Source organism: Chelon labrosus, assembly GCF_963514085.1.
Source record: "Chelon labrosus genome assembly, chromosome: 2".
Classification (NCBI taxonomy): domain Eukaryota; kingdom Metazoa; phylum Chordata; class Actinopteri; order Mugiliformes; family Mugilidae; genus Chelon; species Chelon labrosus.
Genome location: NC_140338.1, coordinates 26,138,409 through 26,154,524, shown reverse-complemented (window position 1 = coordinate 26,154,524; position 16,116 = coordinate 26,138,409). Strand labels below are relative to the sequence as shown.

Sequence of the window (16,116 nt, the reverse complement as noted above, 5' to 3'; positions counted from 1 at the left end):
GCTGTCTGCTGGGGTGCAGACACACTCACAGATGTACACACACATCCACAGCCAAGCACACACAGAGATGCTGTCACTCCGGTCTTCCCTGTTTTCTTTTCTTTCTTTCTTTCAGAAGCTGAATCAGCCTCTGACGGTCTCTGTGCAGCATGAGTTACAGTGTGTTCCCAGACTGTTTGTTGCCAGAGCCTCCCCACACTCCAACACAGTCTCTGGGGAGCATGAGTCTCTGTGTGTGTGTATGTAGTACAGTCTCCCAGGCTGGATGGGAGGGGCAGGCGATGGGGCGTCATTCGGACAGGGCGGAGGTGCAACAGGAGCTGCTGCATGGATCCACCGGACAAGACAGAGAGCATCAGACACTGACAGAGAGTAATCTGTAATCTGATTGAGAAAAGTGTGAGGAAGCTATCAGACATGAGGACGCACACACATTCTTTCTCGTTCACACAAGTGTAGGAAATTAAATTTCTCCCATTTACACCTCACATGCAGAGCACTGATTCTGGCAGAGACAGAGCGTCCTGAAGCACTCTAGCTTCACCTTAAGAAACCTTTTGTACAGGTTGGGAGAGGCACCATATGCCTGCTGCAAATGGGGCGCACACACATACACACACAAACAAGATGACTGACGATTTTTATAGGCTGCATAATTCAGTTAGTTGACATAAAAAAGGAGCTAGTGCAGGAAACAACGACTTTGCCCCTCATCTATTCTGCCTTGAGACCACACAACTCAGCTATACTTAAGAAGACTGCTGCCATTGTTGTGATGAATATAAAGCTATGGTTAGCAGCCAGGCAGCTTAGTTTAGCTTAGCACAAAGAAGAGGACCAGGGAGAAAAAGTGAACCATTCTTTGTCCAAATTAATAAATTTGTCCAACATAACGTGCTGTCCACCAAACTCTCTAGTGTATCAAGGGACAAGTGCGGATGCAGAAGCAGTGCGCATATATACTGCATATCTGAATGTAATTTCCAGTACAAACTTACTGTACATGTACTCTCTTATCCCATCCTCCTGACCCTTTTTTCCTATCCCTTCGACCACTTTCTTGTCCATCTTTCCTCAGTTAATAAGGTCAATTGATAAACTTCCCTGTAACGAACAAGGCGGGGTCTTGTTAGTGAAAACACATTTAACATGAACTAATAAATTATTATAACTTAAATTCAGGAACAAGACCACGACACATGCCATTCTATTTCCCTCTCTTACATATAAATGTGTCTTACCCCCGTCCCTCTTAGTTTGTCTCAGTTCTTATCACCCACCCCCATCCCTTTCTTGTGTTTACTTCTCTTCCATTTCCCGTCTTTCATTACAGGAACCAGAGGAACAGGAGATGAAGCTTCCAGAGACGTGCCCCCACCCTTATTGGGGTCTCACTCCCTGGGTTCCTCTATTATCATCCATCTGTGCATTCTGCCCCTCTCATCCCTTCTCTTCCACCCTTTTCATCCATCCCACTGACACCGTCATCCTTACATTCATTGCCCTCACATCCTGTCTACCAATGGATTTCTTTGCATCAAGTAAGGCGTGCTCGTGTTGTCAGTGAATTCAAGATAAGTTGATGTTATGGTTGCAGTTATTACCGGATTCAAACCGGGGCTTAACCGTTGTTATCCATATCTGTTGTTCTCCTCTCCTATGACCATGAGGTCTACAATGAGGAGGAGCAGAATATGTAAATGTCACCAGTATCCTGCACACAAACACACACACCATGTAGCATCATACATCTTGTTCACTTTGACGCAGCACGGGTGCTAAATCATCAACGGCAGCTCAAACTACACTTGGGTGCATGCTATGCATCACTTGACAAATATTTCTGTTCATATGAATTTTTAATATGTCTACAAGAGCAAATACACTTCATTTAAAGGAGGACCACCTGCTAAACACACCGCAGTGATATGAATATCTTATTTATAGTATGCAATATATACAAGCGGTGTATGTGCGGTAATAAAGCCCGCAGGGAATCTGAACTTAATAAAACTAAGTGGGAACAATCCAGCCAAACTGTTGGCTACTACTTTGGTGAACACCTACGAGAAGCGCTGAAGTGCACCAGCAGCCGCAGTGAGAGTTGTCAAGGGAGAAATACCCTGACACAGCTTTAAAGGATTAAGGAAGTGGAGCAGAATATCTGGAGACATACAATTAGCAGCGCAGTAGCCCTGGCAGTGTGGCCCCTAAAACCTCATTTGTCGTGTGTACTTTTCTCTGCAAAGAGTGAGAGAGGAGCCAGACAGGGAGGAGGATTTGGCTGCTTGCAGTGGAAGGATGGTAGCACAGATCAGAGTCTGTGGTGATGAAAGAAGTGGGAGCTTAAATGGAGTAATTAGCTTTTCACTATAGTGTTTGACCTCATATCTGATTTAATAATATTATTGAATCATTTATTATATTATCATAACAGTAAATTCTGTATGAAAGAAGTATTTTTTACTTCTGAGTACAGTAATACTAAAATTAAAACTCAAAATTTGTATTTCTTTTGTGTAAGTTCTTTCTTTCTTTCTTTCTTTCTAACTATAAAGTCCTGCAGTACACTGTGTTTAAACATAATAAGGAAATAACCTAAAATATAGTTAATGTATACATATTATTTTTCCTTTACCAAATATTGTATTTATTTACACCGATCAACCACAACATTAAAACCACTGACAGGAGAAGTAAATAACACTGATCATCTTGTGACAATTCAATGTTCTGCAGGGAAACTTCTGGACCTGGCATTCATGTGGATGTTACTTAACACCCACCTAGACCAGACCAGAAACCCCCACCCCATAGCAATGACACTCCTTGATGGCAGTAGCCATCCCCAGCAGGATGCAGCCTGACACAGGCACACACACACAAAAAGGTGAGGTGTAGGAGCAACTCAAAAAAACATGAAAAACAGCGCAAGGTGTTGACCTGGCCTCCAAATTCACTAGATCCCAGACTAATCAAGTATCTGTGGGATGATCCACAGAGGCCCCTCTCCTCAGCCCATAGGACCCAAAGGTCCCCACTAACAACATTCTGTTGCCAGACACCTGTTGCCATAACCTCCCATGTTATGCCTGATCAGTGTAAGTCTCCCTCACTGGACTCCTCTATCTGGAGACCATCTCCAGTCTCAACATGTACATGTACTCTCTTATAGTATCCCCTTGGCCCTTTTTATCCCTTCGACCAATTTCATCCTCAACTCTCCTCCCTTAATGAGGTCAGTTGATCAGCTGTGGTGATATCCATTCCAATCAATGATTTCAAACTATTTGAAGGTGTCTCTCCCTATATATTTGCAAATAATATTGCATTTTAGCAAACGTATGTCACATAACATGAATGTAAAACTTGGTTACAAACTTTGACCATGCAAACGTTTGGAAATAAGTACACAGTACAGTACAGTAATGATAACATTGTAAGGACACAAAAGATGCATCTTGCCAACTTCAGTAAACATAATCTTAGAAAACACAACTTCAAATGTCTCCTTTAATGCTTGTCATAATGTACAAATAAAATTTGAATCTGAGTGATGCAGTAACATAAAAAATATACAAGATTTCACAGATCTGTTGTGGAGCAGAAGTGTGAATTGCTGTGGTACAATCCAAAACCGTGCACTACAGTGGACTTGATGTAAAACGAACACACACAGAGTAGCTCATGATTATCATGCATTTTATTGGAAATGAGACAAACAATACACAGATATTGCAAGGTCAACATTTATCCTAACATCAATACAAAGAAAGGAAAAACTTCATACAAAACATCCACAAAAAAAAAATAAAAATTCTCCAAAATGCTCAAACAGAATTAAAGACAAAAAAGTATGCTGAGAACAAAATGCAATTATTTGTCTTTATTAAAGTTGTTTTGGCTAAAATTTGATTCAACAGTTCAGATCAGGTTACATTCATGTGTAAACATTGGTATGAGGCAAGACATCGGAAAACCTACAGTCATTACACGGTCGACCGTTCCATTGCATCGTTAATGATAAAATGCAGCTGCAGGACTGGGAGGTAGCCCCCGTCTATGCTGGTTCAAAAAGAACACTGTGAAAGTACTTGGAGCAATCGTTCATCTACAGACAGCTGGCTTTCTACCCTGCTTTTTTGTCAAAGACTTAAACATGACAAAGGTCATAGGGGAACATCATGTCCTGGTCCCTCAGAGATTGATAATGACATATATTATCTTTGAAATGTGCAAAGAAACTGATTTCACCTCTTTCCACCCATCTCTATACAATGCACCGTCCATTATCACTAGCTGTAATGATTGTTTGATCCAGGGCACTTGTGACACAATACATTTGGAAGAGGAAAACCTTTTCTGGGAGCTACATTTGATTTTATAGTTTCTATTAGCACACAGGGTCTATCTTTGACACACTGGCCTCATACGACATTGGCACAAGGGAAAAAAAGGCATGGACGGACGTTTTAAATCTAACTGTAATAAACATTTACACTGGTACATACTGTACACACCCAGTTCTTTTCCAAGCCGGTAAGCACCACGGCCGTTTCTGAAGGAAAGTCATATCTGAGACATTGAAAACAGGAAAAAAATATATTTATTTTGATAAATAATTCTGTGGCAGGATAGGGGAACACCTTTCACGCACTCTTCTTTTTTTGACACCACTGCACCTTCCAAGTTTGGGTTTCTGCTTTGGCCTTCAATCTGACTGGCTTTTGTGTCAGTCTCAAACATTTCTCAAACAAGTTTAAGGTCAGTTCTAACTTTCCTGATTTAAACCAAAACCAGTAACATAATAATAAAATAGGAGTTTGGAAAGCTTTGACATCACGTCTTAAGAAATCCTCCTTGAAAAGTTTTTTGATGATGAATAATAAGAATGAGCTGCAACACAAACACACTGATGGGTTACTGTATTTGATGCTATGCTTTTTTATAAGCATAGCAAGTAATACTGTAATGTATTTATATAGTATATCTGTCATCCAAAAAGTTTCCCTTTGACTTGTCAGACATCAGTCTCAATATGATTTAGTTTGACTGACTGAGAAGTCAGACTTTCCCATGGAAGGGGCATCACTCTCCTTCCTTCATCTTGCTTAAAACCAAATCCAAACAAATAATTTAACCTTACACCAATGTCTGCTCCAAGGGCTTCAGTATATATCAGATATAAAGGATACACTCTGAACTATTCAGTTGGCGAGTCAGTTGTAGGATCTAGAGTTCTGTTGGTGCCCTGGGCTTCGCTCTCCCACTTCTACATGGTCTGAGGATCCATGGTGCTCAGCGGACAGTCCTTCAGGCCGGGAGGCTGACTGTGTGCTGGACAAAGCTTCAGCTCCAGGATGCAGTGCCAACTCCCTTTGCCGAGCCCCAGGGCTGATCTTCTGGTCAGCCAGAGGACTGGTTATGCCTAGGGTGGACAGGGCATCCAGGGTACCATCTGGATCCACCATCATGTCGATTACTGCCATTATGGAGCAGAACAAATGTAAGAAGTGAGTCAACACCAAATGTTGCACTACAGTAACAAAACAGATGTAAGACAGAAGGAAGACAACTTCCCCTACTCATAAAATTTTCATGGGGGAAACCTGGTCAGCTCTGTTGGGATCTGATTTTACCCCAATAAAGCTCTGCCAGGTCAATCAAATCGTCGAGGCGGGTTTTATGGGGCGATGTCAGAAGAGTAACAGTGATGTAGTGTTACATGTCCTTGGAGTTTAATTTGTTTACAACAAAATGGCTCTGATTGCTTGTAGATTTATCCATTTGTGTGCAGAGGTATTTTTTTCTCTGTATCGATTTCAACACACTCCATAATGAAATCCAAATGACTTGTTACTAGATTCATATTCTGATAATAATTGAATCTGGCCACGCAAGGCATTATCAGAATAATAGCCCAGTCAGAATAAAAAGGCCTTGTGTAACCACTTCAATTTGACTGGACCCATCAAAAGGAATTTTCATTTGGATTGATTGAATCTATTAATAACCAGATGAACACTTGATGCAACTGTTTATATCTGGTTGGAATAAATACATAGGCCGTCTTGCTATGTTTGCAGCAGAATATACACCCCACAGATTGAAGGCAGGGCCACTTTGAGCATGTGAAAAAAATTCCATTCTGAATGATGTTTTGTGCCATGTAAACACATATACCGATCAGGCATAACATTATGACTAATATTGTGTGGGTCTCCCATGTGTCTCCAAAACTGCTGTGACTCATCAGAGAATGGACATGGTCCTTCTGAGGGTGTCCTGTGGTGTCTGGGAACACAGTGTTGTTAGTGTGGGCCTTTGGGTCTTATGAGTTGAGGGGAGATTTCCCAGCAGAACATTCTATTGTCACAAGATGGTCAATGTTATTTGCTTATACTGTCAGTGGTTTTAATGTTAAGCCTGATCGGTGTATCTAATCAGATCCTAATTTTCAGATGATGTCAACTGGTTGAAAAAATGTGAGCGTAGCCAGGCAGCTGTACTACAGTTCACTCGTGGTTGTTTAATTGCGAAGACTTCCATCCGTTTTTGTTCTGAAAACTCATCAGAAGCATCAGGTCCATACCTATCAGTTGTCTTTCCACTCTCTTCAGATCTTGAATGATGGTTGAAATCTCCTGTTAAGAGAACGTAAATAAAAAATGAGGGCAGAACGAGAATGTGATTAAGTAAGTGAAAGCTCATGCACCACGTAAATCAACTCGATTAATCTCTCCTTTGGGGCAGGAATAAGTTCGGAGCCGAGCCCTTTACTCAATGCTTTATGAGCCTTGCGACTTGTGCCATGGTCAGGCGTATCTCTTCAGGAGTTCATATGAGGCCAGAGTGGGTTAAAGGCAGAAATTTATGACCCTGTCCCCGAGAGAGACAGAAGTTTTGTGGAGATAAGCGTGTAAGTCTTTCTTCTCCATTAAAACAACCTTATTTGGTGGGATTTTTTTCTTTAAAATAAACATTTGGATAATAATCTAAAGGACACACGTACAGTAAGACTGAGGTACATTTAATTCAATCCCTAAACAGTTGTAATACTGTCAGCACTCACTGAGATTGTTTGCAGTAGTAAGTAATCAGATATTGTGTTGTTTGTAGGTGTGGAATAGATTTCATGCAGTCTTGAATTAATATCATCCAGTGCAAAGTTTTTATGATTAATGACATAAATGAATAAATTCATCATGGCAGACAGATTGCTCTTTCAGTCTGCCATTTGTATTGATCTATGCCAAAATACAACCAAATACCACCTCGTCATTGTTTGGTGGCCTTACGAGAAATTCAGTACATCATCGTCAAACATCATAAACACAAATATTGTGTATACTTTTTGTTCTTTTTTTAGTTTTAATATTGTGTATACTTTTTGTTCTTTTTTTAGTTCTCTTCAGTTCTCTTTTTTTAGTTCTCTATTCTTTTTATTGTCGATTTTTAGCTTTTGTTATATTTATGTATGGTTGAATGCCTGTACACTGCTGCTGCAACAGAGAAATTTCCCAGTTTGGGATTAATAAAGAAACTATCTATCTATCTATCTAAACACGACCACAGGCACACATACACTCTTTTTCTTTTCTTGTGTCTTTTTTAATTTGAAATATTTCACTCTGGGCCAAAGGCAGACTGACTCACCAACAAAATAATGACTAACGCTGTCAGCCCCAGACCTGTGAGGCTTGTGTGGTTAAAAATGTCTCTAGTAGATAAAAGCAAAGCGTGACAAGTGGACATGTTTATCACCTTGTTGGAGCTCTTGAGCAGCAAGGAGTCGTGCTCCGCCTGCAGTTTGGTCTCGATCTCTTCCCATTTTCGCTCCTTATCCTTGAAGATCATCCTGGAGGCCGGGTTGTTGCAAAAAATAGATTAAAGTAAAAAACATAAAAACATGCTTAATATAGGCCTTGATGGAAGTATCGGCTGACTGCTGAACTGATTTCATTGAACCACTGTGTTCAGACTGCAGGAGTGAAAAAAGACCCTTGAGTTGTCATCCTAATGAGAAAAATGTGTAGCTTGCAGGGCAGAGCGAACCTTTCTGATGTGCCACTCAAACGGTGCTAATTGGCCCAGTTTCAACATAAAACACAGGAATCTCAACACACTATATATTATGTTCACATGTCACGGTCATACCCTGATGTTGCTCTAGCTTGAGTCTCCGACGAAATAAATATACACAAATAACAGTAAGAGACCAATGTCTTGTGTGATGTATTAGCGCGCTCACCTGATTTTGCAGGTTGTTTTGTCGACAGACTGACGTATCCTGGTTGAGAGTTGAGTCACAGAAGCTAGTAGCAAACTGTCCAAGACCGCCTGATACAAAGTGAAAAAAAATTAAATAAATCAGCGTAGGAACAATTTAACAGTAGCATACAGTGCCTGGAGAATGCACACAGATAGAAAGCCTACCTCAACCTGTTAAATGGTATTGTTAAAACCAGCCTAATCATCGACTGTGACCGTAGTTGGCATGCAGGCAGCTCTCTCTAGTGGCAGACTGAGGCACAGACTGAAAAGTTCATCTTTTCTGGTACAGTTGTTTAACAAACTATGGGATATGCACTGTATGTGAACAGTAAACTGCTGTCACAATTAACCAGTCCCAAAGTGGAGGTAAAAAACTTTTTACAAACATATGCACATCAGTTTTCAGATCACCATTTACACGATTTTAATCCCAGAAAATAAGCTAATACACAGAAAACCTGAGAACTCTGAAAATGTGCTGGAGAGACACTGTGAGTGCTGCAGCTGTGGAGAGTTAATTTTCTGTGGAGAGTTAATTTTCTCAAACAAAGCATTATGCAAACTTTTAAACTTAGTTTCAGTCTTGCAGAAACAATTTCCAGTTGTTGGCAGTTTTAAAAACGTTGCATGATATAAATCCCATATTAATGTGTATGTATATGCTGTATGTCGAATACTTGTGCATATTGAAGTCTGAGTGGAAGCTTTAATACAGAAGCACAGACTCACATCATCTCTGTTCCATGTCTGTCGGCGGATGGAGCGTGAGCTTTGACCATCAGAGGCGCGGGGTCGAAGTTCCACAGACCGACTGTTGGTCCCCTGCATGCCGCTGGGCTCTGTTGAGTGACCACCCAGGTCCAAGCTGTCGTCAAATACACGTTCCTCCAACTAAAACAGGATTAAAAGAAACAAAAGAAAGGATTAAAAGAAAGCAAATTCATAAAACCCTCACAGATTTGTAGCAATTGCTGTGGTTGTTTGTTTAATGTAATGACTGTACCAGAGCTCCAGGGTCGGTGGCTGCAGGGCTCACTGAGTCGATCTCTCCTGCCACATCGTGAATCTCTCTGGCGAGCATGGCGAGGTCTTTGGCTAGATCTTGACTAATCCTGATGAACAAACACAAGCATTATATCGCTGTCTGATACATGCAAAGCCACATTTTCTTCTTTTCATCTTTTCAAATTTATCTTCCACACGTCATACAGGCGCTCGTAACCGTCAAATTACAAGTACAGAAACTGCTTTGAGGACACTTGTTCTCAAAGCAGGACAAGTGTGTATGAATTTCTTTGTCATGACTCACTTCTGACCTACATACCTGGCTATTTCCTCGCTGTGTGCTGTCCAGTCTCTCATGTACTCATCCTGTTCTCTGGAGTGCTGCTTCAGGGCAGCCAGGCCTGCAGGATTTGGGGTTGCTGGAGCTGAACCTCCTAGCTGGGCTACCCGAGTAGAAGGGAATGCTCGCGTGTTACCCTGCTTCGACATGTGGCGGTTGGAACCATACTCATCCTCCGAGGTGGAGGCATACTCCACAGGCACGCGGCGCCACCGAGTGCCAGCTAAAGACAGAGTGGAGGAGGAATTTGATGAGATGGCTTAAAAAGCAGGATGATATTATCGGCTGCAACATTTTTTTAAGAGCTGGTTCTGATAATTACAGGTAATGGTGCAGAGCTTAGGTTGTGAAAGCATCATTTAGAACATGGCTAGAATGTCTGACAGGTAATATAACGTTTCAAAAGAAAGAAATTCATTATTAAAAGCTTACATGCAGGTGTGACATTTCCATGTGTTCCTTTACTCTTGTCAGGCAGCTTGGAGGCGCTGTTAGCTCTGGCTCTGGGTCCGGACACTGAAGTCACGTTGGACCCTCTCAGTCCTTGTCTGACGCCATAATCACCTGCAGCACTGCGGGCCCCCGGACCTCTACTCCTTGTCACAGTAGCCTCAGAATCACTCTGGGCAGACGGGGAGCCTACCCTAGGCCTCCTTGGCTGTGCCAAAGCTTCTATCCTGGACATTCCCCTTCTTGCCATCCCTGTCCTGGATGTGGAACTAGCAGTGGAGGCCTCAGAGGCCACTGACATCCGGTCTAGATCAGCGGGTTCGGTGTCTGATGAATCCCCCAACCGGGCTCGCCTCAGTATGGATGCCCTGGTGGGTCTGGGCTTGGGTACGTTGGTGGTTTTACTGGGTGCAGAGGAGGCTGGGGCCTGGGTGACCTTAGCCCGACTAGACTTGGTGCTGGCCCCTACCGTTGTGCTGCCTGTCTGGGCTTTAGCATGTGAGCTTCTTGATTCTTGCGTGGAGGTGGGCTGTGAGTCTGAGAGAAGTGAGTTGGAGTTGACGTCATCGTCGGTTAGGTCCAGTGAAGTCCAGGGGCGGCTCTGTTGGGGTGGGGCAGATGTTCTGTTTTTGACCCTCCTGTCCTGAGTCTCCCTGCCTGCAGCGGGGCCCTTGCTGGATGAACAAAGTACTGTTCTCTCCTTTTGCTGTCCTACGAGGGTCCTGCGTTTCTGGACTACTCTCCTCGCTCCATCAGCCTGGCTTACCGTGCTTGTTGTGTCCACATCTGACTCTGGTGACATGGAGCCTTCAATGGACTGACTCGGAGGATCACCTTGGTCTGATACAGTGTTCTCTAGAAAGGCTGCCACAGCCTCTGAGTCTTTCTGCAGGGTGGTGCTGTCGATGCCAGCCTCCCTGCTCTGACTTCTGCTGCTCGTGAGCCCATCTATACGGGGTATGAGCTCAATGGGCACGTTGGAGCTTGGCTTCTCCACAGTAAAACTCTCTTGCCTCAACAATGGTTTGCCACTACTTTCCCTAGCTTTCTCCTCTTCCTTTTTCCTCCTCCGTGCCTCCTCTATTCTCTTCTCCCCGCTGGTCAACGGGCGAGGGGGGAGCTTTGTCAGCACACCTGACCGACTTGACCTCCCACCACCACTGTCCTGCGACTTGGCTGGTGAGGAGCGACTGGGGCTGCCAGTGTGACTACCCACACCTCCAGTGCCGTGACCAGGAGGATTCTTTCCCCTTGACGTCCTGACCTCTTGGTTCTCCTTCTCCTGTAGCTCAGTGTCCTGTTTCTCCCCCATATCTGTACGGAGCCCTGAGCCTGGGGTCCTCCTTCCCAGGCTGAGCTCCTCACCAGGCAACTGGGGAAGAGTTCTTCTCTTACGCTCTGTGTACCCAGAGGAGGCAAAGGAGGCTGAGTGGCTGGATTCACTTATTTCAGCTGAAAGAAGAGAAAATCTTTTATAAGTAATGTGAGTTCTGAGTCAGCACTTCTCTTTGTGCTTTAATGAACTGCCAAGAAGTGGTGTCATTTTTTACTAGTGCTGAAACGTGTGTAGTGGAGGCCTCCAAAAAAAGGCTAAAAAGGCTAAACCAAGTACCTCTGTCTTCTGTAACCATGACGTGGCTGTCCCCTCCAGATCCCTCAGGGTCTGTCCTAATGTGGCTGGCAGCTAGAGTAGCCCACTGAGACACCCAGCGAGGACCACCCACCATTAATTCCTCAGACAGGACCTAAACCAAAGAAAAATGACGGATACAAGAGAAAATAAGACAGTTAAACAGAAGAACCTGGTAAATGTTAATCCAAACCGTCATGCCATCCAGTAGAAATATGCACCTCTGTCTCCATGCGTCCAGGTTTTCCTCTGTCACCAGTGCCTGGTCTCTGGGAGGTGAGCCTCTCTCTTTGGTCGGCAACACCCAACCGGGACACACACCCAGACTGCTCATCCACACCGAACACCTGAAACACACACACAAACAAACAAGCATATGCATACATGAATGAAAGTGAACATACGATCTGTAAGTATATTCTAGTGTTCGTCTTCCTCACCTTGTCAATCAGTTTTCTGGCCTCTTCTTCTTCACGGTCTCCGTTTTCGAGCTCAATGGTGTAAGTCCCTCTGTCACTATAATCATCTCCATGGTGATAGCACTCGTCATGCCCACTCTGCTGATGTGGTGCCGAGCCACGCCGCCTCTCCGCGAACCCACTTGCCACTTTGGGGTTTGAAGACTTGCGCCGGCGTGCAGGACTGTCCTCCTCTGCAAAGAGTCCCTCGGGTACGTTGGCGCGACCTTCTCTGATCTTCATACCTGTACCGCTCCAAAGTCCCCACGAACGCTCCTCCAGTACTGCAGCCCTGCGCTGCTCCCCTAGTGCATTCTCTGAATCACTTTGCGTGCCGTCCTCATGTTTACTGCCTGGCATGTGTAAGCCAAAGAGGAAGGAAACAAGTCAGAAAAACTAAACACTACATGTTGCAATGCATATTATATCATACTGTGTATTATATACACACACCTTTAAGACTCCTCAGTTGTACAGGAACATCGCTCTTCACACTTTCCCCATCATCCTCTGCAACTGTCTCCTTTAGAGCCAAAGGCAGCTCATTCTGGGCCAGCCAGTCTGCAACTTTGACCTCCGCTGCTACCATGGCAGTCTGAAGTGGACTCAGCTCCTCCCCAACAGCCCGTTTAGGGCGTGGCCTGGTCTCCGGTCCAACCTTTGCAACTCGATCTTTGACGGTCACTTTACCTGATGCCCCAGGGTCAAACTCAATAGTGAAGGAGGCATGGCCATGGACTGGTTCTGCAGCAGCAGAAGCAGTAGCCTCTTGTTCTTGTGAGGGGGTCTCCTTGGTTGGGATCTCAAAGTAGCTAGGCTCCTGATTGGAAGCCGTTTGCTGGGCAGATTTTGGCATCTCTGCACTTTTCTTGTTGTCTGTCAGGATTAATGCAAGTATACAGTATATATGTAGCACCTCAAAGTCTCCTGAATGTAAATAATTTGTATAAAAACTAAACATATTATATATGGAAAATTGGCAAATGCAAATGTGTGAAAAATGCACCTGTTTCAACTTTTACCCGCTTCCGGTCTGCGTTCTTCTCCTCAGGCCTCCCTGGTTGTTGGTCAGCAGTATCTCCATCTCCCCACCAGGCAGGCTGGCCATAAAGGGGGGTACCCCTGTGCAACACTGCTATGTCCCCTGGCAAAACCAACCCATTAGTAAGTCTTGTTATTTTGGCTGAAACACCTGCGTTTATCGCAGATAAAATGTTTGGATCAACCCGCAGAAACAAGGTGGCATAGGGAGAAGTGCAGACCATCATCATCCCAGTATTGTTGCACATAATTTTCATCTTTTTCTGTCACCCCTTAACTGTCCACTTTGCAATAAAGTGACAACGTAATTAATGTATCTGTTTCTGATAAATCTTTTAACTTTTCCAGTGCCAAAGATGAGATCTTGAATTTGCTTGTGTAACTTATTTGAACTTACTTTTGAGTCAAACCTGCCAAAGTATTGTTTTAAGACCTCTGGCCTGCAGACAAAATCTTAACTTTCTGTTGCTCATACAGTATGCTAACGTAGTATATAAAATGTGTTCAGTGTCCCGTGCACTAAATCTTTCAATTTTCTGGCTCACCTGTTGTCTTGTCGTCTGGCCTGCTGCCCTCGGGGGCCTTAGCGGTGGCCCCATCACAGACTGGCGCTGCTGCTGCTGCTGCCGCCTCGGAGGGTTTCACCTCAAGTTTGCACGGTTCTGGCTCTGGCGGTTTCTTCTGGTTCAGCTGAAGCTGGCTGCTGAACTTTTCATGCTGATAAATAAAGAGGAGCAAGGCGAGTTTAGAGAAACTGATGCTAGAGTTAAAAAATGAATAAAAATATGCTTTCTGAATATTCATGCTGAAATTTCGACACATTGAAGTGAAATATGAAAGTTTCTGCAACTACCTGGGCATTTTGCTGTGATGAAAGAGCAGCTTCATCAATCCTGAAAAGTATTTTTTGCCCAGCTCAGCAGGACTCTTTCATCTCTATGACTAAAATCGACCTCTCTCAGGCTTTTTTTTTACAAAGTAATGAAAACACACACAAGAGCTTTCTGGCTGTCCTGTTTTGAGCAAACATATTACCCTGTCCTACTATTTTTTCACTTCACAGAATGCGGTCTAACCTTGAGGGCCTCCTCAGGAATATGCAGCTCCCCTCGAACCACGGTGAACAGGTTGGTATGTGAGGCAGGTTAAGGTAAAAGACGACAAACTCTTTGCAGGGGTGTGAAATGTGCACTGATAGTCTCATCTATTATGCAGCAGGCAGAGCAGTCACAGCTATTCAACAACAGATAAGGTTACAGTCCACGTTCAGGGGACTTGTGTTGTTTGTCACTGGGTTTAACTGATGATGCAAGAACATATTCAAAGGATATCGTATCCAAACCTCAATTTGTCATCGATTTTCAGTGTGACGTAGATTTGCTCCTGTATTCTGACATCGTTGACAAATGTCTGCAAACAAATGCAAAAGAATGTGGTCAAGATCAAGACAGGAACGGTGAGATTGTCTACTGTTTTTCATACATCCATCTCAAACCTCGGTATTGTTTGTGCAACAATGGTTCTTTGTCCACAGAGTGTTGAAGCCCAGTGCTTGGACAGAAACTGTGTCTAAATGCCTTTACATTGTTAGGTCCCAATTTAAAATCAAAAACTATTTATTGAATGTTGTATCAGGCAAAATACAGACTCTTTTACATGAAGACACGGAACATCTGTACATATGTCTATACTCAGCTAAACAAGCAATAAAAATGTGTTGGTTTTGCAACTTTATGCGATGTGACAAAATTATTTACTTAGAAAGAAGCAACAGTATTGTATTTAGACACGGGTTTTGACCAATTTTGCAATTAGTAAATTAAGCTGCTGCCAAAGCACATTTAATCAATATTGTGTGCACTTAAATAAAATTTGGGGGACTGGGAGAAACAGATACAGATGGTGAAAAACTGAAGCAACAGAAGCCAAGACTTCCTGACTATATAAGCCACACCCCCAAAACTATATACCCTACATTCCCCATGCTGCAACATCATTATACCCTCACTGCCCTCATCCTCCACACAGTTTCAGGCTTAGGATTGTTCTTGTTATATTCACGGGCATGCCAAAGTTTCCCACAACCACAGAAGACATGGTTCAAAGTTCATAAATTCAATTGACAAATAGTACTCGTTATAGAAGTTAATTTAAAAATTGCCAGAGAGACGTCTTAAAAAACTTGGGAATAAGTATCGCACTCACCCCATTCAAGCTGCCCAGGTCTTTGACTTTATGCTCGTCTGTATTCGGCTCATAGTTGATGACAGCATGCTGTTTGTCCACACTGCGGGACTAAATCATACATAATCCAGTCAATCACTGTAATCCATGCTAATCTGAGTGCTTCAGATGATAATCCAGCCAGTTGAAGCGCGAGGCTTCTGTCTGGTGGTCTTGCAGTGCTTTACCTGCAGCATGAGCTCGCAGTCGTCCCTCCCCACAAAGATCATCTCCCTGGGGAGACGATGGCGTGTCCCCCCACCGCTCACCAGGAACCAGGAAGTCAGACTCATCTCTGCCTCACTAGCTCACCTTTGACCCTTAATGCATCCTGCTGAAAACAAGTAGAGTGTTAGACTTCCGCTGAGTGCTGTCCATCTATTGATGAAGCCATTTGTGAGTCATGTTTTGATCAGTGAAACGATAACAATGTTTAAGGGCTGAATGATGCTACTGCATATGTTGGCAGCACAAATTACTTCAGCATCAGTGCATGTGCTTTTCTGTTATGTGCACAGCTGCTATTTAAGTGATCACCTGAGGACACTGATGTGCATACCACACCGTGTAGAAAAGCTAACATGAGAGAAAAACTGCTGTTCTACTAATCACTATCTGACAACATAAAATAGGCCTTCTTCTAGACTCACAGAATGACAATCAGAGTCGTTCGGTCACCAAACGCATAAACCAAG

The 16,116-nt window shown here is 43.4% G+C and overlaps 1 protein-coding gene across 1 annotated transcript; it reads right to left on the bottom strand.

The window, feature by feature from the left end:
• Positions 1-5,037: 5,037 nt before the first annotated feature.
• Positions 5,038-15,797, bottom strand: cep170ab (centrosomal protein 170Ab). The gene is made up of 18 exons (XM_084562185.1): positions 15,610-15,797; positions 15,404-15,493; positions 14,530-14,608; positions 14,275-14,333; positions 13,744-13,915; positions 13,164-13,301; positions 12,611-13,033; positions 12,140-12,510; positions 11,921-12,046; positions 11,682-11,814; positions 10,052-11,521; positions 9,599-9,842; positions 9,278-9,386; positions 9,004-9,159; positions 8,252-8,340; positions 7,765-7,858; positions 6,593-6,644; positions 5,038-5,482 (listed from the first exon to the last, which is right to left on the bottom strand). Exons 1-18 carry the CDS (start codon positions 15,712-15,714, stop codon positions 5,220-5,222), a joined length of 4,173 nt encoding a protein of 1,390 aa, XP_084418311.1. The 5' UTR covers positions 15,715-15,797; the 3' UTR covers positions 5,038-5,219.
• Positions 15,798-16,116: the final 319 nt, after the last annotated feature.